Source organism: Phacochoerus africanus, chromosome 10 (genome assembly GCF_016906955.1).
Source record: "Phacochoerus africanus isolate WHEZ1 chromosome 10, ROS_Pafr_v1, whole genome shotgun sequence".
Lineage (NCBI taxonomy): Eukaryota > Metazoa > Chordata > Mammalia > Artiodactyla > Suidae > Phacochoerus > Phacochoerus africanus.
This window is the reverse complement of record NC_062553.1, coordinates 132,469,799-132,496,672: the sequence shown is the minus strand read 5'-3', so window position 1 is coordinate 132,496,672 and position 26,874 is coordinate 132,469,799. Positions and strand designations below refer to the sequence as shown.

Here is a 26,874-nt window from a genome sequence, read left to right as displayed (position 1 = left end):
ATACTCTGTCCCAGGCACGAGGCTAGATTTACAGACAAGAGCTCCAACCTCACAGAATTTCTTCCTCGCCATCTCACGAGCGTTGAGCGATCGATCATCCACTTTGGGCCCGGGCCACGTGACCGCAGTCCTCCTTCCTATCCCGTCAGATAGGGGGGATTACCACCCCTACTCGATACACCAGGAAACTAAGACTTAAGAGTTTAAGCCATTTTTTCCAGGATCACAAAGCTGATAACTAGATGCATCGGGATTTAAATCTGTGCACATCTGACTGAAGTTCCTACACTGAGAGGTTACGGGGAGAAAATGCCAATGAGCTTAACTATGACAGCAGCATCCTCCAAGGCGAAGGTCCTTGTACATCCTCAGGATGAGAGCACCAATCGTGTCCTACTGTTATTGTTGCCTTGCGTGGTGCATGCGAAAAACTGGCAGTCAGGGCAACATAACCCTGTGAGCAGAAACACGGAAACCCCCAAATAGGAAGGCAGAAGAAGCCCTTCAAGGCTGTAGTGTAACACAGCTTGTTAGAAATATGATATGGCTGTGAACTGCTGAGAAACAGCAGCAGCTAATGGAACCCCTGGGGCTCCCCTGTGAGGAAGTTGACGGCTCTTTTTTCCCACAAAGGTCTTAGACCAAGTGTGAATCTACAGGACAAAATTTCAATCTCTTCAAACAGTTCTTAAACCGAAAACCTACTGCCCATATGCAATGCAGTAAAGATACTGGTCACGGTCTTTCAGACAGAGCTGTTTACTCTGAAACATCATTTCTAGAAATGCAATGCAATGGTGTAATGAATGCGTGTGTACACACATACACATACAGACACAAACATGTATTCGTCCAATCAATAAACACTCACTGAATATCTACTCGACATGGGAAAGACAAAACTTGTTCAGATACTCTTTTGGTCTTTCGAGGAGCTCAGTGTTCTACTAGACATGGAGTTAAATAATCATTGAGCAAGGTTTTTAAATTGCTAACTCGTTACAGCAATGAGAACAAAGCAATGAAAGTTTGGGGGAAAGAGATTATGTTTAGCTAGGGTGATGAGAGAAGCCTTAGAAATAAACACTGTGAAATAACAGAAAATATATATATTGTTCTCTGCCTCTCTCCCTGCCCCCCATGCTGCCTGGCACAGAGCTCCCAAAAATTCTTGTTATTTCCTAAGTAATGAGAGCACTAGGAGCATCTTTTTTTTCTAATCTTTGGTCTTTGACCCCCATTCCTGACACAGAGCTCCTAAATCCCTTGGAGTTCCTGGCTGTTCAAAAGAGCACCTTTTGTTCTAATACGGAAATTCTTAGTGGGCTCCTGCATAGCTTGGGGATGTGGGCTAGTCACCAGAAAGATCAAGCCATAGTGAGAAGCTTGCAACTTCCAGCCCCACCCCCCACCCCCTGGGAGGGGGAGAGGGGCTTGAGAGGTAGCCAGGGATCAATTAGAGCTGTGTTGAAGCCTCCATAAAAATCCCCAAAGCATGGAGTTCAGAGAGCTTCCACTTACCGGTGAACAAGAGTGTTTCCCTGAGTTCTGGTCCTAGCAACAACGGAATCCAAAGAGGAGGGTGTGGAAACCTCTGATTTGCAGCCAAGCTGGACAGAAGCTGTGGATAACCTGGAGATGCACTGCCTGTGACTGGAGCTGAAGTGGGGGCTGACTGAGCCCTAATGAGCAGGCTCTGCGCTAATTCCAGTTACTGTCAGAATCAAACTGAATTGCAGGCTAGTGTCAGGGAATTGCTTGTGCGAAGGAAAAATCCACATATTATCAGAAGTGACACCAGTGCCACAGTGGTCACAGTCACGGAATTACACCAGTGACTCATGAAAGAGCTGTGGGTGTGAGCAGAGGAAAACAGAGCGAGTTTTCCTTTACACCAACACACACACACTGTAGGCAGCGATGTAGTTTGTGGTAATTTTCTAGGAATGTAGAGAAGCAACTAGCCTAGAGAAATGAAGAGACTACTAACTAAAGATATGCAGAACAGTAGTTCCCGTCGTGGCTCAGCAGTTAACGAATCTGACTAGCATTCATGAGGACGCAGGTTCAATCCCTGGCCTTGCTCAGTGGGTTAAGGATCCAGCACTGCTGTGAGATGTAGGATAGGTCGCAGATGCGGCTTGGATACTGTGCTGCTGTGGTTGTGGGGTAGGCCAGCAGCCGCAGCTACAATTCAGCCCTTAGCCTGGGAACCTTCATATGTCACAGGTGTGGCCCTAAAAAGCAAAAACAAACAAACAAAAAAAAATTAAAACTAAAAAAATAAAGCTATATATATAACACAAATAGGAATACTTTAAACACAGAAATGGGCCAAGCTACTCTCTGTCACAAATGATACCAAGATGTTGCAATAGCCTCTAGCAATGAACTTGGGAGAGACAAATCAGAAAGGAGCTTCAACTTACAAATCACGTAAAAATTCAGTAGAAACTGGATTTAATTTGCAAGAAATATAACAGTCCAGTAGAAAACACTCTCAATCCATAATGTTAAGTATCCCCTCACCTCCTTATGTGGACCTCACACAATTTTCTGTAATGAAATCTGTGAACTTATTATCATTCTACTACAGTGGAGGTAAGTAAAAATCCCTCAGTTCTACAACAGTTTAACACAAACAGGTGTCTTCGCTGTGCCAAGCACTGTGCCCCGACCTTTTATCTGGGGCCTTATCCTGTCCTACTGGTCAAACATAACTCGCACTCAGGTGGTAGGAAGAACTGAGTTCTGTCGTGGATTGAATTGCGTCCCCCCAAAAAGATGTGTTTTTGTCCTAATATCCCAGTACCTTAGAATGTGACCTTATTTGGAAATACAGCCAGATGGTTTGCAGATGTAAGCAGTTAAGATGAGGCCACACAGGGAGTTTCTGTCATGGCTCAGTGGAAATGAATCTGACTAGTATCCACGAGGACGCAGGTTCAATCCCTGGCCTCGCTCAGTGGGTTAAGGATCTGGCGTTGCTGTGAGCTGTGGTGTAGGTCACAGATTCGGTTTGGATCTGGCGTTGCTGTGGCTGTGGTGTAGCTGGCAGCTACAGCTCCGATCGGCCCTCTAGCCTGGGAATTTGCACGTGCCATGGGTGTGGCCCTAAAAACCAGGAGGGGAAAAAAAAAAAAAAAAAAAGATGAGATCATATAGGAGTAAAATGAGTCCTGAATCCAATAAAACTCGGGCTTCTAATCCATTAAGCAGTAGGTGTCCTTACAAAAAGGGGGCATTTGTACACAGGCAGACGTGCATTGAAGGAAGATGCTACAAGCAAGGAGAGAGGCCTGGAACAGCCTCAGAAGGAACCCATCCTGTCACACCTTGATTCTGGACTTCTAGCCTCCAGAACTGTGAGGTGATAAACTTCTCTTGTTTCAGCCACCAGTTTGCGGTGCGTTGCTCCAGGAGCCCCAGCAAAACAAAACGGTCCTCCCGTTTCTCTTCCTGCTCCCGTGCAGTCTGCTCTCCTCAGGACAACCCCAGGGGCCAGTTATGTCCTGTCTCTTCCCACCACGCTGAGAACAGAGTGCGGATTCCTCATCGTGAGCCCCGGGCTCTGACTCCGGGCTCCCTCCCTGACCCGATTCTCTGCCCTCCTCTCCCGCACGCCTCTGCCCCTCCAGCCAGCACTGGTGTCCTTGCTGCTTTTCAGAAAAGTCAGGATGCTCCCGTCTCACAGCCTTTGCACTTGCCGCTCCTCCCCTCTAACCCTGTCCCTTCATATGTGCGCCATCTGTGCCTCGGCCCGTGCGGACCTCACCGAGAGGTCGCCTATAAAGGGACTTCTGGACGAGCCTGTCTCAACAGCACCTCACATCGCCTCTACCCTCCCCCCAGGGCGGTGCTTTTCTTTACACCAGTCGCCTCTTCCTGACACGCTAAATCTTCTGTCTTTCCCTCTAACATGTACGAGGATGGGGACAATGTTTTGCTACTGGCGTATCCTCAGAACTCAGAACAATGCCTGACACCCAGGAGGTAGACCAGCTGACTACTTGGTCAATGACTAAGTGCAACAATCTTCCACATTTGATCTGACAGCCTTGGAAATTTTATAAAAAGAAGATATTCGTCAGGCACTAAACATCTCTTGGCACGCCTTTGCACCTGGGACGGGAACGGGCGCAGGAGGGCTCCATATAAATCCGTCATGGATCCAGCCCTCAAGAAGCCTGGGAAGAAATAAGTAAGTTCCACGAATTACAAAGGAGAAAACAGTCACTTCTACTGGACTCCCAGGAATAAGCAGCAGGGGAGGGTAGGCTTAAAAGAACTTTCCATAAAAAAGAGCCAACATAAACATGCCCAGGGTAGCATGGCACAGGCTGGCGGGTTCGGACAACGAAAAGGACCGAAGTACAGTTGGAGCACAAGAACTCGGGGGCACAAGAGTGCTACACTTGTGTGGTGAGAGTTGGGGTTCAGTGGGAACCAGGAGACAGATGGCTTATTTCCCATTTTATGGAACGGGGAGTTCATCCTAAAGCCCAAAGAACGTGCCTAAGACACAGCCTGCTTCTGTAAAGTCTGAAAGGAATGAAATTCAAATCTCTAACAACATGGCTCACAATTCTACCACCAGCAGCAGCACACTGTAAACATCATTTTGCAACACCTCAAAAGGAGCACAAAAACATGAAAACAACTGGACGTGCTGGGGTGGGAGCTTTGGGGTCGTTGTTGGATTATTTTCCATGAGAATGTGGCTTGATCAAGGTCCATTGCATGTTGGCTTACAGTCTCCCACTTTGCCACTGCCACGCCTCTGTGTCGTGCGATGACCCTGACATCCACACACCTCTGGAGACAGTATATCACAGGTGTCTGCTGACTTTGTCTGGAGTAATTTAGCCCCAAACTGTGTGTTAGCTCCAGTTTTAACAAAGAGAACAGGCCAATCCTAGGCAAGGACCACCAAGGACAAATTGGCTCTTGTACCCACTTTAGTCCGAGCCGCAGGCCTTCCCGGTTATCAGGTTTCCGAGCACGAACCCTTAGTACATTTATCTAGTCTACTTGCTCTCAATTTCCTTAATGAAACCCTTTTTTCTTTTCCTCGACAAAATCTCACATAAAGCCCAGTGTATAAAATCTGTAAAGCGATGTTTCATTCATTATAAATACATTATGCAGATGTAAAGTTGCACCATTTGTTTACAGTAAAAGTGATCAAGGAACACAATGTGGCTTTTTTGATGAAGCAGACATTTTCAGTCCTGACTTACAGATGACAGTTGCACAACTGTTATTACCAGCATGAAATTCGGTTCTCTATATTTTGTGTGTATGCATCTTTTTAGGGCCGTACCCACGGCCCATGGCAGTTCCCAGGCTAGGCGTCGAATCAGAGCTACAGCTGCCAGCCTGCGCCAGAGCCACAGCAACACCAGATCTGAGCCATGTCTGTGAGCTACACCACAGCTCACGGCAACACCGGATCGTTAACCTACTGAGCGAGGCCAGGGATTGAACCTGCGTCCCCATGGATACTAGTCAGATTCGTTTCTGCTGAGCCATGACAGAAACTCACATTTTTTTGTTGCTGTTGGAAAATATATTTCTTTAATGGAACTGACTCATAAATCCCTGAGTTTTTAAAAAAAGAGAGATACGGTGTTCCCCTGTGGTGCAGTGGGTTAAGGACCCAGCATCGTCGCTACAGTGGCTCAGCTTGCTGCTCCAGCACAGGTTCAATCAATGGCCCAGAATTTTCACATGCTGCGCATATGCCCTGGGGATCAACATCACTGCCTTGTGAGAACCACTGAAGTTCAACTACCTGTCGGAGTCCATTCAGCTCAGCTCAAAGAGACAGGCAGAGAAAGGGGGAGAGGGGATCTCGAGGGGCAGACAACAGAGTTGCAGCACAACTCTGTTCCACATTGACCTGAGCTGGCACTGCCCCCCACACACACTCATTCTTCACTCCAGGTTTACATGGCACCTACTCAGAAAGCCCCTGCCTGGCCAGCCCCACCCCTTGCTAAATAAAGCTCTCACTCCTTATTCTAACCATTCCCTATCCTTCACCCTCAGATCTTACCACAGTCTGCAGTGAGGGATTTTATATGTCTGTTTAGTTTTCATAGCTGTCGTACCTGTGGACCTAAAACCGTCTGTGGATATGCACCATGACTACTAATTCACCTACGACCTGGCACAGAGGCTGACCTAGTTGGAGCTCCAGAAACATATGATGAATAACTGAATTATGAATGAGTGTGCTAACGTGACAGCATATGTTAATGTGTCTGTGATTTTTGTTATGATAAGTTTGTTTTGGATCACATTTGAATGTTCTTACTGTTAAACAAACAAAAAATATTTAAAAGAGAGTCAAGAAATAAAATCTGACTCAAATATTCACACAATTTTTACCTCGTATTCGTGAAAAACATGAAAATCTCTTGTTCTGTTAGCACTTCTTTATTTTATATATGAAACTAAGTTAAATTGATGAAACAGGCTAAAAATAGGGAAACTAATAATAATAAAAGCATTTGCCAAAAAGAATGTAAAAGTTTCCATAACAAATGTAATTTGAACTACAGAAAAAATTTAAATAAGAAAAGTTAAAAAGAAATAAAAAGTAGCTATTGAGCATATTAATCTAATTAATAAAATGAATAATATTTAAAATAAATAAGCTCATTTATATACCCACACTCACAGCAGCATTATTCACGACAGCCAAAAAAGATAGAACGAACACACATGTCCATCAAGGAATTAATGGATAAACAAAATGTGGCAGATCGATAGATAGCAGGTAGACAGATGTATCATGAATATTATTCAGCCTCTCAAGGGAAAGAAATTCTGACACATGCCCTACAACACAGATGAAACTTGAGGACATTAAGCTGAGTGAAACAAGCCAGTCACAAAAGGGCAAATATTTACGACCCCATTTATAGGAGGTGCCTAGGGTCACTCACATTCATGGAGTCAGAAAGTACAGTGGGGGTTGCCAGGGTCTAAAGGAAGGGGATGATGAGTTGTTGTTTAAGGGGTACAGTTTCACTTCTGCAAGATGAAAAGTTCTGAAGATTGGTTGCACAACAATGTGAATACACACTTAACACAACTACGAACTGCATACTTAAAATGATTAATGGTAAATTTTATGTTATGTGTATTTTACCACAAAAACAAATGTTTAAAAAGGCGGAAAATAAGTGAATACATAAATAAGATCACTCAAAATACTAAAATAAAAATAAGCAGCAACTACAGCAGGACAAAATCGTTGGATTATTATTACCAAAAGAAAGCCCTAAATTTCATCTGAGAGTGTGACTTACTACTTTCTGTCATGGTGATTCTGCTGCTCGCTAACGTCAGAGAACCTCAGTTTTAGGTTAATGTGGGAAGCAGCAGAGTCAAGGGCATGAATCCAGACAGATTTCCTGGGTTCAAATCTCTGCTTCTTCTATTTCTTACTTGCTGCGTGACCTTGAGTAAACTGCTTAACCTTGCTTTGCTTAAGTTTTCTCATCAGTAAAATAAGGATAATGATACTACATACTTCATAAAATTGTTATAAGAATTTAATTAAGAATTTTTAAGTGCTTAGAAGATACTCGTATATTGTGAATTAAATAAAATAAATGCAGTCTCAGAGATACATTAGGCTTCCTTTCCATGAAGCCTTATTCTTTTATTTTCCTTCCCTTTGGGTACAAAACTGGAAGAGTCCAAGCTTCTTCCAATAAACTGCTCTCTTAGGAGGTATTGAGCATTTACTTCAGGCCACACAGCCAGCAAGCAGCAGATCCAGATCCATTAGCTTCTTGATGGTTCTCTGTGCTGTGACCTGGACAACAACGGCTGTCAGGATCTCCCTGCCTTCCCAGTAAGGTTCCCCAGGCAAGGGTAGAACTCATTACCTATTCTCTTATTAACCCTTCAAGCCTTCCTTTTCCACTCAGCATATGATAGCAGACAGATAAATAATTTATAAACTCAACTCGCTTCCTGGTTTTTATTTTTCCATTTTTCCATGGAGCCTCTTAATTTTGGAAAGAAAACACTTATTAATTTCATGAAGAATATGACCCGAGCATGACCCAATAAAACAAAATAAACATTATCTTTTTTTTTTTTTGATCATACCTGCAGTGTGTGAAAGTTCCCATGCCAAGGGTTGAACCCATGTCACAGCAGTGCCCTGAATCTTGCCTGTTTTCAACAGAGAATAAAATAATAAATATTTCCTTCTTCAATTGTATTTTATTCTTCAAATAGATTTAATATAGGAAGAAGATACAGGAAATTTACCTTCAAAAATTTTAAATATCATTACAAAGAGTTGGGTTAAGTACCGAGAATATAAATAATTAAAAAAAGAAAATAGACAATCATAAATAGAGATGACAGAATGTACCTTCCATATAATTGAAAGGCAAAAAAGCAAATATGTACGACTAAAGTGCGTAATAATTGTAAAGATTTAAATGGCCTGGTTTATCTTCTTTGATTAATTTTTAATCTTCACATCTCTTTGCTCTCATTTCTCAACAATCTAAAAGACATCATTTCTCTCATCCTTATGTCCCAGAGCCTCGTGGACTATTGAGCACTTGCTGGTTTCTACAGGACACCTAAACATTATAAGCATTGGAGGAACACAAAAGCTCTCCTTACACAGCGCCATCACTGTCTCTTATCTGGGCCATCTCTACAATAGAGAATGTTAGCTTTGATTTTGTCATCAGCCTGTTCAGTCCTTTAGCAATTTGTATTCAATGTCTCCTATGTGCCAGGTGCTACATACCAGGAGCTGAAAAATAGCAAGAAGTTCCTGCTACATTAAAAGGCTACATTACAACTACAGGGGAAGAATAAATACATTAAAAGGCTACATTAAAAGGCTACATTACAACTGCAGGGGAAGAATAAATAGGCCTTGAAACAAAGGACTTTGAATATTCAAGGCAGAGAGAAGTACCCGAAGACAGGACAGAGCTTGGTGTACTTAAAAAAAATAAAAAATAAAATAAAAAATAAAATAAAACCAGCAAGGAGGCCAGGAAGGAAGGGAAAGCAGTAGGAAATCAGACCAGAGCAGCAGCCAAAAGGAAGGGGAGCCAGGGGGCGTGTAAGGACTCTGACACTGTATTCTGTGTAATCGGAAACAGGTCCTGTTCACACCTAAGAACCACTCTGGGAGCAGGAAGAGTGCGGAGACCGCAGTCGAGATGGAAAGAGCAGAGACAGAGAAACAAATAAGGATATTATTAGTGGAGGCAAGAGCTGATCATGAGTTAGATGAGGTCAGTAGGGCAGATAAGAAAAATGGCTGGCTCTCTTCTCTTCTCCGCCATCCTCTGTGCGACTGAATTAATTCCTCGCCATGTCTTCCGACAAGATTTTCAGGATCAAGCGATTCCTGGCCAAGAAGCAAAAGCAGAATCGTCCCATCCCCCAAAGGATTCAAATGAAAACTGGTAATAAAATCAGGTACAACTCCACGAGAAGACATTGGAGAAGAACCCATCTGGGTCTGAAAGGAGCCTCCGCACGTGAGGTGGCACACGTATTTGTGCCATGTGGCGGTCACTTGCTTGCATCACACTGAAAACAGCACAGCCCCAGTTGGATAGATCAGGAGATGGGTCCTCTTTATGTTGTTTCTTTATAGTGCTTTGCCTCAGAATAAATATGGGAAGGCCAAAAAAAAAAAAAAAAAAAGAAAGAAAAAAGAAAAATGGTTGGATTCAGAATATTTTGAATGTGGAAACGACAGATCTGCTGACTGAAGGACTGGATGCAAAAGATAACAATAAATGCTTACTTTATATTTATGAATGTTTCAGACAGATTCTGACAACTCATCTGCAACGTTTGAGCAGGACAAGAAATTAAGTCATACACAACTGCACTAAAAGAAAACACTAAAGTGTTAACTTCCAGAGTTCCCTGGTGGTTCAGTAGGTTAAGAATCTGGTGCTGTCAATGCTGTGGCTCTAGTTCCTGCTGGACATGGGTTCAATTCCTGGCCCTGGAAATTCCACATGCTGCAGGGGGATGCCAAAAAATAAAAAATAAAAGACACACACCCTGAACATTCATTGTGATTTTTTTTTTTAAGGAGTTCCCTCCATGGCTCATCATTGTGATTTTTTAAAAAACAGGGAGTTCCTTAGTGGCCTAGTGGAGGACCTGGTGCTCTCACCTCTGTGGCCCGGGGTTCAATCCCTGGTCTGGGAACTAAAATCCCACATCAAGCCACTGCACACTATGGCCAAAAAAAAAAAAAGAAAGAAAGAAAAACAGATTTCTAAATAATTACACCTAAAATGTTTTCTTATACATGTACTGCTCTTGGGTATAGCACCGGCATGGTAGAATTTATTTGGAATTTTAAAGCACATAAACTCAAAATTGCTCACACTTTGATCTTCATTCGCTTTTTCTTTACTACTTATCTTTCTCAATTTTAGATTTAGAAAGTTCCAATGGAACATAAACATTTCCATAATTAATAAATAGAAACAGTGCCAAGCTACTGATTAGCTACTATGGAAACAACCTGCAAATTCCAGCTTGTTATTCAACCATTTTAACTTTGATCTACCAATCACTGTCGATTTTTTTTTTTTCCCCCATTCTAGCAACCACTGTTCTAGGGCCTGTGGCATGTGGAAGTACCTGGGCCACAGCCCCAGTTCCGAGCCACTGCAGAGAAACTGCTGGCTACTTAAAATGCTGCATCATCATGGAATTCTTCTAGCAACATCGCTAATCCACCATTTTAAAATCTAAAGAAGCAAGACTCTGCAGCAGAAACAGTGCAAACTCTCCGAAGGATTTCCTCACACTTAGTGAAATTTCAAAAAAAAAAAAAAAAAATCTTGTGTTTGACCTCAGCAGTGTTTTATCTTTGAATTCACTGCTTTGATAACATTTCCTATATGCCGTGCCATTTCTTTATAATATGAACTATTCAACCATTGGTCCTGTACAAATTAATCATATATCTTTACTATGAACTGATAGAGAGTAGTTATTTCTGAAAATCTATTTGCTGTCTATGAATTTCTATAAAACACCCACAAATTTTTAAATAAGGAAAACAAATCTGAGATATAAACTTATAAAAATCCACACACAACAAATATGATTAGCTCCTGAAGGGGCTAAATTAAGAGACTATAAATATGAACCTAAAAAGTCTGGAACACCGAACGCTCCATAAACATGACCTGGGTATAATCCCATGATGTCAGACTGCAAAGTGATTACAACTTAGGAAAATGAGACAATTAGTTGTATTGTGTCTAACAGCAGGAAAGACTATGAACAGCGGCAGGATATTTCAACTAAAGCACACAACAAGAAGGCCTTAGGGTCAGAGTAGTTACCCAGCTTTAACTAGGTGAAGAGAGACCAAATGACTGGTAAAGGAAAAAATATGTTTAAAACAGGCAATTTATCACTCGAGTTCTGCTCCGAGTACAATGCGCAAAAGGAATTGCATCCCACTTCATCATTTGTACCTGCATGTCTAATAGCTGCCTCCCCCCATTGGATTATAAACCCCACAAGGGGGAGGACCATGTCTGTGCACCACGTATCCACAGTGCATTCAGTCAGAAGGGAATTCCATTACCCCACTCCTGCTGGACATGAAGGTATATTTCCCTAAGCTTACTTATCGCATCTTTCTGTCCCTTTACGTACTCTTCTTGTAAGAGAAGTGAAAATGGGGAAGAACTACTGGGCACCACTCTCTTTGTTGGCCGCTGCCTGCCTACAAGAAGGTGTTTTTCACTGCGCCTCTAGAACTTAATTCCCTGGGCAGAAAGGTCTATCCTGGTCTAGCCCTGCAGGGCCGTGTGGACAGGTATCTCTAATTCTGAGATTTCGCTGAGCGGTCCACTTGGCTCTCTCACAAATCCATGTCCTCACGCTTATTCTATGCGCAACGGGCTGGTCTTTTACTTCCATCTGCCTTGCTCTTTTTTTTCTTAAATTATTCAGAATCTAGGAAGGGAGGGAGAAGGTCTTATTTATTTGATGCTCTTGAATCCCTACCAATAGCACAATATCTGACTTACTGTAGTTGCTTAGCAAATATTTGTTGGCTGACTGTAGAGATTACCATAAAAGGTTGGTTCTGCTATTTAAGTCCTCTGCCAACAGGTAGAATTAGCATACCACAGGTTGAAACTTGAAGGCTTACGTCTGCACTATTGAGAGCCTGCTTTTCAGATAAAATAACAGATCCCTGTGGCTCTGATATCTAGGCTGGGCTAGCATATCCTACTGGGATATAGGAGCAATGTGTTAAGGAGATCCTAGCAGGTAGGAGACTGGGGTGGATATGGGACATCACTTGACCAAAGACTTTGATAGAGAGAAGTGAGCTCTCGGGAAAGACTATTCAATTAAAAGGAAGTACAGGAGTACCCGTTGTGGCGCAGTGGTTAACGAATCCGACTAGGAACCATGAGGTTGCGGGTTCGATCCCTGCCCTTGCTCAGTGGGTTAAGGATCAGGTGTTGCCGTGAGCTGTGGTGTAGGTTGCAGACACGGCTCGGATCCCGCGTTGCTGTGGCTCTGGCGTAGGCTAGTGGCTACAGCTCCGATTAGACCCCTAGCCTGGGAACCTCCATATGCCATGGGAGCAGCCCAAGAAATGGCAAAAAGACAAAGAAAAAGGAAGTACAGAAAGGAAAAACCTAGGCATGAAGCCAAAGGGATAAAAAAACAGGGATATAGAAGAGAATGAGCAAGAACTTGTCCTCCAGAGAGGACAAGCTCTGGAGAAACAGTTGGATCAGACTTGCATTCAGCTACAGTGAGTTTTACACAAATTCTCTGACTGGAGCTGGGGTGGGAATGGGCAAGGAGGGAGCTGGTCAAGTCGTATTTGTTTGGCTGGCTTTTGGGCGGTAGCAGTAATGGCCCGAGATGGGGAGAAAGTCCTTCAAGCTTAAACAAAGAACTAAATTGGTTTACCTGAACAAGAAAAGATCGTTTCTGGCCTGATTCCACTTAATTTTGCCAATGATTTTCTGTTCTTGGGTATTATTACCAAAATATACTCATGAAAACAGCTATGTATTAAATTCAAAATGATAAATTAGGGCTTCCTTTCACAATGACTAACTATTTAGGTGCAGGCCTTTACCAAATTATACAATATTTAATTTTATCAATTTACCCAGCATCCTGACTTCTAAAAAGCAGTTCCTGCTGATTGTTCTCGAGGCTCAGGCTGGACGAGTGTGCATCCCTGAGCACTTACCTCCCAGCTGCGGGCACTGCCTCGGCCGGCGTTCTCTCCCGTCCCCGCACTCTAGGCAACGGAAATGAAGGGGAAGCCTGGGCGCCTTGTTTGGAGCATTGTTGTCATTCACCTCATATGGCGAAAGACAAGTAAAAAGAAAAAAAGGCAGCTACATAGTTCATGTTGACATGAAAAGAGTGAACTGAACTTTCTTCTCCAAGGAGCGTTTTTCTAAGTTATTTTTTATAGTCTCCTAATATTAGTCATTTATATTGTTTAACTGGGCCTAGTTGATTTTTTTTTTGTATGAAATACAATGTACTACTTGAGTATAACTAATTCTAAGCCATTACTAACCTAGTGAGAAGTCTTTTCTTTAAACATTATTTTAGGAGTTCCCTTCATGGCTCAGTAGTTAACCCGGCTAGGATCCATGAGGATGAGGGGACGATCCTGGCCTCGCTCAGTGGGTTAATGATCTGGTATTGCCATGAGCCGTGGTGTTGGTCAGACACAGCTTGTGTCTGGTGTGGCTGTGTCTGTGGGGTAGGCTGGCAGCTGTAGCTCTGATTCAACTCCTAGCCTGGGAACTTCCATATATCCGCAGGTGCGGCCCTAAAATGCAAATATACATATATGTGTGTGTGTATTTAAATATACACACATAAGTATGCAGAAAAAGTTTAAAATTTAAAAAATCACAAAACTATTAAACAAATGGTAGATTATCAATGTAAAGAATAACAGTACTATAATCATGTTAGAAAATTCACACTATTTAGAGTCATGATGTATAATGTAACTCATAATTTACCTCAAATAGTTCTGAAAAAATATGTTTGTTTTTCGGGGGGTTTTTTGTCTTTTGAGGGCCACACCCATAGTATAAGGAGGTCCCAGGCGAATCAGAGCTATAGCCGCCCGCCTACACCACAGCCACGCCATATCCAAGCCATGTCTGCGACCCACACCACAGCTCATGGCAAGGCTGGATCCTTAACCCACTGAGCGAGGCCAGGGATTGAACCTGCAACCCCATGGTTCCTAGTCACTGCACTATGACGGGAACTCCAGAAAAAATATATGTTTGTAGAAGACACACATGGTTTATATAAAACATGCCACAGTTACCATATGGCATTGTACACTACTTATTTTTTGTCAGTTAATGTGTATACACATTGTAGCTATGACTAAGGACATAAAAATGTATGTGATTATTAACGTTTACGAACAACTCTAAAATTAACAACTAACAAATATTAACACCAAACATTACAAGTTCAAGAGTGAACACAAGAAGAATCAAGCAGATTCTCACAGTCAATTCAGTTATTTGCCAAATGATTTGTGAGGTGACGTTTATTACTAATCTTTATGAGAACTTGAATTAAAAGAGCAAGAAACAAAGTGTCAGTGACTTCCTGCCTCTGGAAATCCTGACTACTGACTTGATGGCACAAAACTTGCCTAACACTCTGCCTTTCCAATGTTATTGTATAAAAGTGAAACCAACGATAGCAACAGAATCCATCTAAGTAAATACCATTCAAATCATTGTTCATTATGTAACTGTAATATAAGTACAAACATAAACACGTATAAAGAGAAATAGTCATAAGTAACACAAGTTATACCCATGACCTTTCTGTTTTCAAAAGGAAACATAGATGAGTGAAATGTATTCAATACAATAGCTCGCTATTTTACTTCTAGTCCCCCAAACACCACCTGGCACAAAGTAGACAAATAATAAATTTTTGTTAAGTGAATTAATGAATGGATAAAAGATATAATACCTGTAATAGCTTAGAGCAAAAGATAAAGTATAAAAAACTCAATATGCTAGACTTTAGCAACAAACATCCAACTATTTAATAATGGGATCTTGTTGTTAGGACACACTATATGCAATAGATATTTGTTCCCCTATGAATGTAGCCTAAAGATGAGCTACTCTTCAAACAATGGGAATAACTTCAAAATTGACGGATATATATATGGCTGTATGTACATATATTGCATGCACATTCACACACAGGCACAACTTGTCCATGTTTCAAAAGTATTAAGGTTACACTTTAAAGATATTAATGTTGAAGTTCTTGTCGTGGCTCAACGGGTTAAGAACCCAGCTAGTATCCATGAGGATGAGGGTTCGATTCCTGGGTTAAGGACGTGACATTGCTGTGAGCTGTGGTGTAGGTCCAGACGCAGCTTGGATCCGGCATTGCAGTGGCTGTGGCATAAGCTTGCAGCTGCAGCTCCAATTCACCCCCTAGCCTGGGAACTTCCATATGCCACAGATGTAGCCCTAAAAAGCAAAAAAAGAAAAGAAAAGAAAAAAATTAATGTTAAAAAGTGAAAGCTGGAGTTCCCATCATGGAGCAGTGGAAACGAATCCGACTAGGAACCATGACATTGCAGGTTCAATCCCTGGCCTTGCTCAGTGGGTTAAGGATCCGGTGTTGCCATGAGCTGCAGTGTCAGTTGCAAATGCGGCTCGGATCCCGCGTTGCTATGGCTGTGGCGTAGGCCGGCAGCTACAACTCTGATTAGACCCCTAGCCTGGGAGCCTCCATAGGCCACAGGTGCGGCCCTAAAAGAACCAAAGACCCCCCCCAAAAAAAAAAAAGAGCAAACAAAGCCTTGAATTGTAAAGGAATAATGAAAACTTTTCCTCCTTTTAACTTTGAACTTACGCAAAGTACTTTATAAAAGAAAGAAATAATAATAGCTAATACTTAGAAAGCACTCAAAGTGATACACATATTTAATTTAACCCTGTCAGATTGATGCTATTAATTCTCCTGATTTTCCAAATGAAAAAACCGAGACAGATTTCTTTTTTCTTTTTTCTTTTTTTTTTTTTTTATTTTCCCACTGTACAGCAAGGGGGTCAAGTTATCCTTACATGTATACATTACAATTACATTTTTCCCCCAGCCTTTCTTCTGTTGCAACATGAGTCTCTAGACAAAGTTCTCAATGCTATTCAGCAGGATCTCCTTGTAAATCTATTCTAAGTTGTGTCTGATAAGCCCAAGCTCCCGATCCCTCCCACTCCCTCCCCCTCCCATCAGGCAGCCACAAGTCTCTTCTCCAAGTCCATGATTTTCTTTTCTGAGGAGATGTTCATTTGTGCTGGATATTAGATTCCAGTTCTAAGTGATATCATATGGTATTTGTCTTTGTCTTTCTGGCTCATTTCACTCAGGATGAGATTCTCTAGCTCCATCCATGTTGCTGCAAATGGCATGATGTCATTCTTTTTTATGGCCGAGTAGTATTCCATTGTGTATATATACCACCTCTTCCAAATCCAATCATCTGAGACAGATTTCTTGAAAGCACACAGCCAGAATGCAGCTGCAGCAGCAGCTTGGAGTCCAGGTTCATAACTGCTGTGCGACTCTGCATCTCAGTGGCCGACGAGACTTAGGTGACATGATAGTGTGAGACGAAGGACGATACCACAATACAGAATCTGCAACAAAGCCTCAGAGCTAAATTTATTACTTAGGAAAAGCTATGCTGCCTACACACGAGCTCCCCAAGCAGACAGACTGCTGACACTGCACGGACTTTTAGGAAGCATGGTGTCCAGAGACAGCAGCAGAGGGGGGCTGACATTAACCGCAGGAGCTTGGGACTGGAGTCACAGAGTCACACTGCTGCTAATAGTTAGATCTTCAAAAGCACCTTCATTGGAGTGAGTCTGGCTGCATTTCAGAAGGAAGGAGCTGTCACTGATTGGTTTGCCCACAGAAGTATATTCACTCAGGTGAGTTGTCACTGATTTATTAAATAGGTTTAAAACCAGTTCTGGTGGTTACTTGCTACCACAGCTAAGAAACAATCAGTCTTTTACTAGTGGGAACTATCATTCTTAAACCTCACTGTTGGTCCTCCCTCAGGCAAAGCTGCAGAAGAAACCATCAAGAATGGACTGACATTGGATTAATCTCCAAAATATAAAACTTCTCCTACAGCTCAATACAAAAAAAAAAAAAAATCAAAAAACGGCCAGAAGGTCTAAACAGACATTTCTTCAGAGAAGACATACAGATGGTCAAAAAACACATGAGAAGATGTTCAGCATCACTAATTATTAGAGAAGTGCAAATCAAAACTATTATGAGATACCACCATACACCCACCAGAATGGCCATCACACAAAAGTCTACAAATAATAAATGCTGGAGAGGGTGCAAAGAAAAGAGAATGTTCCTGCAGTGTTGGTAGGAATGTAAACTGGTACAACCACTGCAGAAAACTGTATGGAGGTTCCTCAAAAAAAACTAAAAAATACGACTACCATATGATCTAGCTAGCATCCCACTCCTGGGCGTCTATCCAGAGAAAACCATAATTCAAAATGATACATGGGATGGAAATCCTATAAAATTGGATTGTGATGATCATTGCACAACTATAAATATAATAAATTCATTGAGTAATTTAAAAAAAACCAAAATGATACATGCACCCCAATATTCACTGCAGCACTGTATACAATAGTTAAGTCATGGAAGCAACCTAAGTGTTCATCAACAGAAGAATGGATAAAGAAGATGTGATACATATACATACGCTGGAACATTCACCATTAAAAAAAAAAAAAGAATGAATTAATGCCATTTGTGGCAACATGAATGGACCTTGAAATTAACATACCAAGTGAATTGAAAGACACACATTGAAAGACAAACATCATATGATATCACTTATATGTGGAATCTTAAAAGGGATACGAACTTATTTGCAGAACATAAACAGAATCACAGACTTTGAAAAACTTATGGTTGCCAAAGGGGGCAGTTGGGGAGGGAGGGTGGGATGAATTGGGGGTTTGGGATTGGCATATGTGCACACCAAGGTATATGGAATAATTAGCCAACAGGGACCTGCTCTATAGTGCAGAAAACTCTACACAATATTCTGGGATAATCTATATGGGAAAAGAATCCGAAAGAGAATGGATGTGTGTCTATGTACAACTGAATCACCTTTTTGTACAGTAGAAATTATCACAACCTTGTAAATAAACTATACTTCAATAAACCTTTAAAAAAAAGAATTTTCCAGATCATCACTTTGATAGGCAGATCTGTTGTAATGGTTTTCAATCCTATCCATTCCAGTATATACTTTTGATAATAAATTATTTTATCTCCCTCTTTTACCACCACGGGATAAAATTTATGAATAACACAACCTACCTATGTATACAATTTTGAAGCATCAGTATAATGCATCAACTGTGAAATAAAAAAGAAATAATATTTTATGTATACATATAGTATTTAAATGTTTGGGAATGGTTCCACTAGAAAAGAAAAAGAATTCAGATGTTTGCCCTCTTTTAATGAATAAACTCAAATTTAAGAAAAGGCAATATTCAACTGAATATTGTCAAACTTTCTTCTCTGTATTTGTCATTTTAAAATAGGTGATAAATAAATATATTCAGAATTGGATACATGAGGGAGAAAGGTTCTTTTAACATGGATTCAACACCTATAAATGCAGAATGATTCATTTTAACAATTCAAATTCCACAAGTGACACTGCCTTCAGTAACATATTTTGAATTCCTTACCAACTCCTAGTAACTGAAAACATAAAAAGATTATATAAAATCCTTCCTCTACTTACACAGTAATTGCATTCCTAGAAAATTCAGTGTATATGAAAATCTTGACAAAATATAAAGGTTTGTCTCTCATGAGCTACTCATAAGTCACGCAGAATATGGGACAATTCTTCATTGTATATGGAGAATGTGTCCCCAACATTGCAAAATATACAGCCCTCTTCTTCCTAGACAATTAAAGGCCAATTGGAGGGGCTCTCGTGTGTCATAGACAGTTAACGATCCAGCTTGACTCTGCTGAGGTGTCAGTTCAATTCCTGGCACTGGCCTGGGAACTTCCATATGCTGCGGGTATGGCTGAACTAGAAAAGAGGGAAAAAAGGCCAATTGGACTCACAATCTTTTTTTTTTTTTTTTTTAGGGCTGCAGGTGCGGCATATGGAAGTTCTCAAGTCAAGTTAGGGGTCAAATCGGAGCTGTAGATGCAGGCCGGCACCACAGCCACTGCAATGCCATATCTGATCAATGTCTGTGACCTACACCATGGCTCAAGGCAACACCGGATCCTTAACCCACTGAGCAAAGCCAGGTGTCAAACCCACATCCTCTTGGATACCAGTTGGATTTGCTTCCACTGAGCCACAATGGGAACTCCTGGACTCCTGATCATTTTAACACCCAACAAAGACAAAAAAAGCCCAAACCTCCTAAACTTCTCCCAGAGAGGTGTGGCATATCTTCTCCCATTGAGAATCACTACTCTATTGCCACATGGTGCCTGGAACAAACCTTAAATGCTGCATCTGTTACATCCGGATGGGAGAAAAGGAAGTATAAAATCTTTTGAGAAGAATAAAGGAAAAAAAAGGTCTTGACCCAGAGAACAATTTTGTGTAGTTCACTGGGACTAAATGCTAGACAGGTACTTAAAACTTTTTATAGCAGCTTCATTTGCGGCAGCATGGACGGATCTAGAGATGATCATACTAAATTAAGTAAGCCAGACAGAGAAAGACAAATATCACACGACATCATTTCTACGTGGAACCTAGAACATGATAACGAACGGACTTACAGAAACAGACTCACAGACATAGAGGAGAGACTTGTGGTTGCCAAGGCAGTGAGGAGTGAAGGACTGAGAGTTTGGGGTTAACAGATGCAAACTATTCTATATGGAATGGATAAGCAACAAGATCCTACTGTGTAGCACATGGAACTGTCTCCAACATCCTGTGATAAATCATAATAGAAAAGAATATGTATATACTGTGTGTGTATATATATATACACACACACACATATCTCATATAGCTAACTGAATCACTTTACTATACACCAGAAATTAACACAACATTGTAAATGAACTATACTTCAATAAAATAATTTTTTTAAGCTGAAGGCATCTTTGTAAACAGTGGTACTTATTGTTAGGAGAGAAAAAAAACATACCCCTTGCGTACCTGTTTTATGCAAACGGTTGTTATTCAGAAAAGCAAAGTACAAGTGATGAATGGTTTAACTGACATTCCACAAATCGAAATAGAGGCAGAAATAGAAATATTTCTCAGTCTAACCTTAGCAGTACATTATGAGGCAAGCAGGTATATGTCTCTCACAGGCTTTCTCTCTCCGATGACAATCAGCTACTATGAGCTATTTATAAAGAAGCTGCATTAAGGGTGAATAGATAAAACCTCATTTCTGCCCTTACATAAATTTCCTCCAGGGTGAAGGCGAGGATTAAAACAGTGCTTCCTACAGAGTTACCCCTGGGTCTGGGCCTCTAATTCTACTTCTGACTGCAGTATAACCCTAGAGAAATCATTTACTCTCTTGGTTCCCTCTGGAACTAATGACCCCACTACTTTAGCTTTGTTATCTAAAAGTCCTAGCAACTCAGCGTTGTTGGATGTACATGAATAGCAGGTGTTGCATGTGTATTAGAGCACTTCCCAAGCAGTCCAACAGTTAGCACCTTCCAAAACACGCAGAGCCAGAAAATCAAGTTCCCAGTCTCTGTCCATGCAGAGATTATCCTTGGTATCTCCCTATGCTTGACTCTTTGAGAGACTGGTTCTCAGAGCATGTGCCACACAATTGCTATCTGAGCGGTTTCATTATTTTATCTTCTTGCATTACCAGTGCAACCTTTTTGAAAACATTAGAACATTATTTAGGAAAGACCTTTGTTTCCTCTACACTTGGCCTCATTCTCAGACATGAAAGCCTATGTACAAATCAGTTATGAAATTGCGGAAGATGAAAGCAGAGATGCGTAATTTACATTCAAACTTATCTGCACATTCAATACTTCTTAAGCATGGTTTTAGTACCTAAAAAGATATTTGAATTCTTAAAACTTGCATGTCATCAGAATGCAAGGCTCTATAATATTATCATAGGTCACCACTCTAATTGTAGTAAAAAGCTATGCTTGAATATTTATCCTCTAACATAAGAGCAAACGGAAACAATTTAGATTCTTATCTTCTGGTCATATTAGCCAAAGTAGTTCAATCTTTAGGAATACAATGTCCATGCCTACATGCAAGTTTTTCAAATACATTATGACTGAAGAACAACAGAAGCATCCACTCTAAGCATTCTCAACTTTTTTTGTAACTCCACATCAAGCCAAATACGAAATGGAAAATGAACAGAGGGCCAATTCTACAGCTTAGAGAGTCAGGCTGGCTCTCTAGACAATGAACTCTCTCTGGTGATCCTCAGATGAAGGTCTGAACTTCTTGGGGCTCTAGGAGAAAAAAACAATGCATTGGAAGTGAAATTGGACCTCATGAAGCTTTAAATCCTAGTGCAACAAGATAGATGACAGTGTTTATTAACATGGGGAGAGGAGATTGGGTCCTCTAGGAGAGAGCAATAAAAGCAGTGGCATGGATGTTGTCTTTTGACCATCCTGAATGTATTCATGTCTTTCCAGGGCAACCATCCCTTTCACACTCTCATCCCAACTGCTTCAAGTAAAACTAACTCTACCTCTGGGATCCAGGAACAAAGAGCTGCAGGCTGAGCCAAGCAGCACATTCCATCCCTTCGCCACACTGGTGATTTCTAAAGTGGGTACCAGACACAAAGTAGGGAAATCAAGACCAACAAGCTCATTTCTAAACTTTTCTTTGGAGTCCCCTGGTAGCCTAGCAGTTAAGGATCAAAGAATATCACTGCTGTGGCTCAGGTCACTACTGTGGGGCAGGTTCAATACCTGGCCTGGAAACTTCCGCATGCTGAAGGCACAGCCTAAATTAATTAATTAAAACTTTTCTTTGCAGCATCAGGGAAGTGGCATATCTCTTATGCTGGAATGGGTATCATCACTGCTGTGAGACTGAAGCTCTGCAAGGCCCCAGCTCACAGAGCCTGAAAACAGAGCCAATTGAGAAACAGCAGAGTAGAAAAGTGGATTCTGAGGATATCTTTCGGGTTCTGAACCAAGTCATGCCTGGGCAGTTATATACATCACTAGTCTTTCGTCTATTTGATAAGGCAGTTTGAGTTAGATCTTTTGCAATCTGGAAAAAGAAAAAAAAATGGATAAAATGGGGATTACCATTTTCTACTCCATCCCAAAACTAAGGATGGCATCAGACACACAGGAGCTGCTCAAGAAATACCTGCTGAATGAATGAACAAATTTCCTGAACAAATTTCCTTCAAACAGCAGGAAGGACCATTGTGGCTTAGACAGAGGAGAGGGGAAGAAGAAGGAGACAGTGACAACTTGTTGGTGAGGAGATTGCGTAGAAGGAGAGGAGAGGTTTCTGGCAGTTATTCTTGCAGGCACAGAGAATAGGGGGTTCCTGGAGGAAGAGAACCAGACACAGCTTTCTCAACAAAAGAGAAGCCATTTTTGGCCTAAGTCATTTTGTGATCTAAGCCTAGCAACAGTGCTTGTCCTTGCAGAAGAACAGGTCTCGGCAGTTAATGATTTTAAAAGAACAAGAGAATTTAAGAACAATCAACTATTACCAGGCCAGGGCAATAATTATATCAAAGACAAAAAATTAGTTAAGACTCGTCTAAACTGTTTTCAAAGGGAAAGATGAGCCTAATGCACATACTTGAGCTGGTTTGCAGGATTCAACTCTCCTTGAGCACTCAAGCACCAAATTAAATGGAGCCAGAGAATTGAGAATGCTGACCCTTGCTGGCCTTTGTGACCCGGGCTTTGTCAACCTATGATGACTTTTGCCCCAACTCTATGTTGAATTCTCTTTTGCACAAGCCCCTTCATGAATATGCATGCAGCCTTAGCTTAAACCTTCCCCGATTTTGCTTTCCAGAGAGATACTGCTCTGAGAAATATCCCTCATGTTCTTATTTGTTGCAAGTAATAAAATCCTTCCTTCTCTTGCTCTTTAATTTATTTATATCTTTTTGCTCTACACCCACCAACAGGCAAACCCAGTTTTCAGGCAACATAAGGGTGAACCCTGGGGAGATAGAGAGCAGTATAAAGAGAACTTTTAGAAAATTTTTCTCTGTAATAAACTGCATATAAGATTCTCATAAAAAGAAAATGTAGGAGTCCCATCATGGCTCAGCGGAAACGAATCCAACTAGGAACCATGTGGTTGCAGATTCGATCCCTGGCCTCATTCAGGCCAAGGGTTAAGGATCCAGGGTTGCCATGAACTGTGGTATAGGTTGCAGATGTGGTTTGGATCCCACATTGCTGTGGCTGTGGTGTAGGCCGGCTGCTGTAGCTCCAATTAGACCCCTAGCCTGGGAACCTCATGTGCTGCAGGTACGGCCCTTAAAAAAGCCAAAAAAAAAAAAAAAAGACTTAAAAATAAAATAAAATAAAATGTCTAAGTTTCTGTGGTCCATTGTTCAAGGCCTTTGGAGTTATACTTATGTCTTTGATCATGAGTTCTTATGGAGAAGGACTTCAAGAGAGAGCACACTTGCTAGCTTTAATGAGGATTAGCCACAAGTATTTAAATTCTTTAAGTTAGAAATCGAATTCAAATGTGTTGATAAAAAGAAGCATATTTTGACATTTTATCAAGAAGAAAAAATAAAAGGAACTTTTTTTCTTCAGTTAAGACCATTTAACAAGATAATTTAAAATCCTTACCCAATAAGCCTATGGTTATTTACTTCAATAAATTCAACTCAAATTTTTTGACATATAAGCTCATTCCTTATAGGTTCCTCTTTTATATCAAATTTGCTTCTTTTCCTAAATGAACAAATTACTAACCTTTGCAAATAAGAAAATGAGGTATATGAGAGAATCGATAATTTTTTATTACATAAATTGACTTAGTCCTATAATTTTCATAAATTGAGAAAAATACACATGATTATCTATAACTCAATAAAGTTTATGATTAAAAATAATGTTTATAACAGAACTACTATCAGGCAAACATTAACAAGCTGAATATTTTAAATACTGCCATTACAGCTTTTGTTCCATCAAGTTACAACTTTTTTCTAAAGGAATCAAGGAATATATTTAGATTCTTTAAAAAGAACCAATCTATGTCACGATGCTAATATGAGCATCCTTTACTTAATCTCTGTAAAACACTGTCATTAAAGCTGTGAGTCTGGTCACGCTTATGGATTTTAAGCAGAATAATAGAAAATGAAAACAAATTTGAAGACTCTGCATGACACCAGGGACAAGAGAACATGACCGTAAGTTCCACAGTAACTTTCCATGTGACCTTAAATCCCTTTCTTACCTTCTTTATGTCTCGAGGACTTCTTTAAAGGTATTAAAGATTCATTCTACCATAGCAATCTTAAGAGCATAACACTTAAAATATGTTAGTGAAAAATGAGAACATCATAGAACTAATAAGAAATAGGAACTTGTGACATTTGAAATTATTTCTCCTTGAGCAAATAATAATATGCTGCTTGTTCATACTTGCTTTACCAATATTTCAAAGCTAAAGCATTTTTAGTGCTTTTTTAAGAGAGGATATATCCCAAATTGGAAAATATGTATACTTGGAACATAAAATAACTACTATTTGTTTTGACTGATTTTTTTCATTTTTCCCTTTTTTAAAAGTTTTATAAAAGTAAGGTTGACTTACAATTATGTGATAACTTCTGCTGTGCAACAAAGTGATTCAGTTATCCATATATACACATCCATTCTTTTTCAGATTCTCTTCCAATATGGATTATCACAGAATATTGGGTAGAATTCCCCATGCTATACAGCAGTTTACCATTAGCTATCATTCCATATTAAGTATTTTTTTACTTTTAAAATGCATGCTTTTATCTCAAATAATATTAAAAATAATTTTAAATTATTAACAGTGGTGTATGGTTTGTACAAGTTGGGAAACCAAACTTAGTAGGTTTAAGAAGAACTGAAAGATAAAGCAAACTTCACCTGAAACCTGAAAACTCAGGAACCACAATTACCTGTAGAAAGGGATATTGGAGGAAAATAATATACTTTTTGAAATTCTACCACATTTCCTATCTTGAGAAGAATCTCATGTATTTTTAAAAGTGAAGTAAAATTTGGATCTACTATGACAGAGCTTCCCAATCTTTACTAAATCTCAGCTCACATAGGAAACAATATTTACACAATGCTCTGGGATTATGGGTGAGGTCGCTCTAAACTGAGATGACAGCCAAAGGCTCTAGCTACCCCCAGGCACAGCCTAGCTGTTCTCGTGGCTGACGGGATCAATATTCCCACACATCTGCATCCACTCATATAATCTGTGGCAAAACTTTGCTCTCCAAAATGAAAGGGCATATAAGTCTTCCACCACTGCTGGAAAACACCTCAAAGTGCTCCCATTCACAATAAGGAGTCAGTAAAATCCACAACATTATTGCAATATTAAGTATTCTATACAAGCTGTTTGGGGACCAAAGCGAAACTCAGACTTGGATACAAAAATAAGAGCTGGTTCCCTCAAATTATAATCATACCAAAAAAGAAGCACACACACACACACACATACACACACAGCCAAAGTTTAAATCCATATTTTTGGTTAGTATCTAATGTATTTTAAAAATTCAAGGGGATTAAAATGGTGAAAAGAAGGACTGGAGCTCAACTTCTCTCCTAAAAGCAATAAAATTTACAACCAAATGCTGAGCAATCTTCAACCAAATGCACCAGAAACTTTCAAAAAGATATCCTACTACAGAAGACAAAGAGGAGGCCACATCAAGAGGTAGGAGGGATGATTACATGGTATAAGCAACCCCACACATCCCGGGTGGGAAGCCCCACATACTGGAAAGTAACTGGTTCACAGAGACTCACATACAGGAGTGAGAATTCTGAGCCCCACATCAAACTCCCACACATGGGGATCTGGCATGGAGAAAGAGCCCCCATAGCACCTGGCATTGAAGACCAGTGGGACTTGTGTGCAGGAGCTCCACAGGACTGGGGGAAGTGGAGACCCCACTCTTGGAAGGTGCACACACACTTTCGTATGCACTGGGTCCCAGGGCAAAGCAGGGTCTCTGTGGGAATGTGGGTCAGACCTGGCTGTGGTTCTTGGAGGACCTCCTGGAAAAGCAGGGGTGAATGTGTCTTGTTGTGGGGAAGGACATTGGAAGCAAAGCTCTCAGGAATCTTCATCAACATGCATTTCTTTGGAGGTGGCCATTTTGAGAAAATCTGGCCCCACCCATCAGCCCTGAGAAGCCCCAGGCCAAACAACAATCCAGGTGGGATCACAGCCCTGACTCTCAGTAAACAGGCTGCCTAAAGACCCCCCAGACACACAGCTGCCTCTACTCTCACCCAGAGACAAAGCCCCACCTACCAGAGGGATAGGAATTAGCTCCACCTACCAGTGGGCAGGCATCAGCCCCCCCCATCAGGAAGCCTACAGCAAGCCTCTGTATCAATGTCAGCCACAAGGGGGGCAGACACCGGAAGTAAGAGAGGCTACAACTCTATTATCTGTAAAAAGGTCACTGCACCAAAAACCTATAAAAATGAAAAGACAGAGAACTATAACTCAGATGAGGGAGAAAGAAAAAAACGCAG

At 40.8% G+C, this 26,874-nt stretch overlaps 3 protein-coding genes across 7 annotated transcripts in view; 2 read left to right on the top strand and 1 right to left on the bottom strand.

The window, feature by feature from the left end:
• LOC125137491 (uncharacterized) overlaps positions 1-9,356 on the top strand; it is a 37,433-nt gene extending 28,077 nt beyond the window's left edge. The window contains 1 exon segment of the mRNA XM_047798150.1: positions 9,156-9,356. Coding sequence (XP_047654106.1) covers positions 9,156-9,356 — 201 coding nt within the window.
• MAPK10 (mitogen-activated protein kinase 10) overlaps positions 1-26,874 on the bottom strand; it is a 507,647-nt gene that overhangs the window by 295,408 nt on the left and 185,365 nt on the right. The window lies entirely within an intron of this gene.
• On the top strand, positions 9,065-9,644 carry LOC125137652 (60S ribosomal protein L39-like). The gene has a single exon (XM_047798563.1). The coding sequence runs from the start codon at positions 9,371-9,373 to the stop codon at positions 9,593-9,595; it is 225 nt and encodes a 74-aa protein (XP_047654519.1). The 5' UTR covers positions 9,065-9,370; the 3' UTR covers positions 9,596-9,644.

What these genes read in the sequence shown, in the direction of transcription:
- LOC125137652 (XM_047798563.1), top strand. Translation starts at nt 9,371, where the DNA reads ATGTCTTCCGACAAGATTTTCAGGATCAAGCGATTCCTGGCCAAGAAG.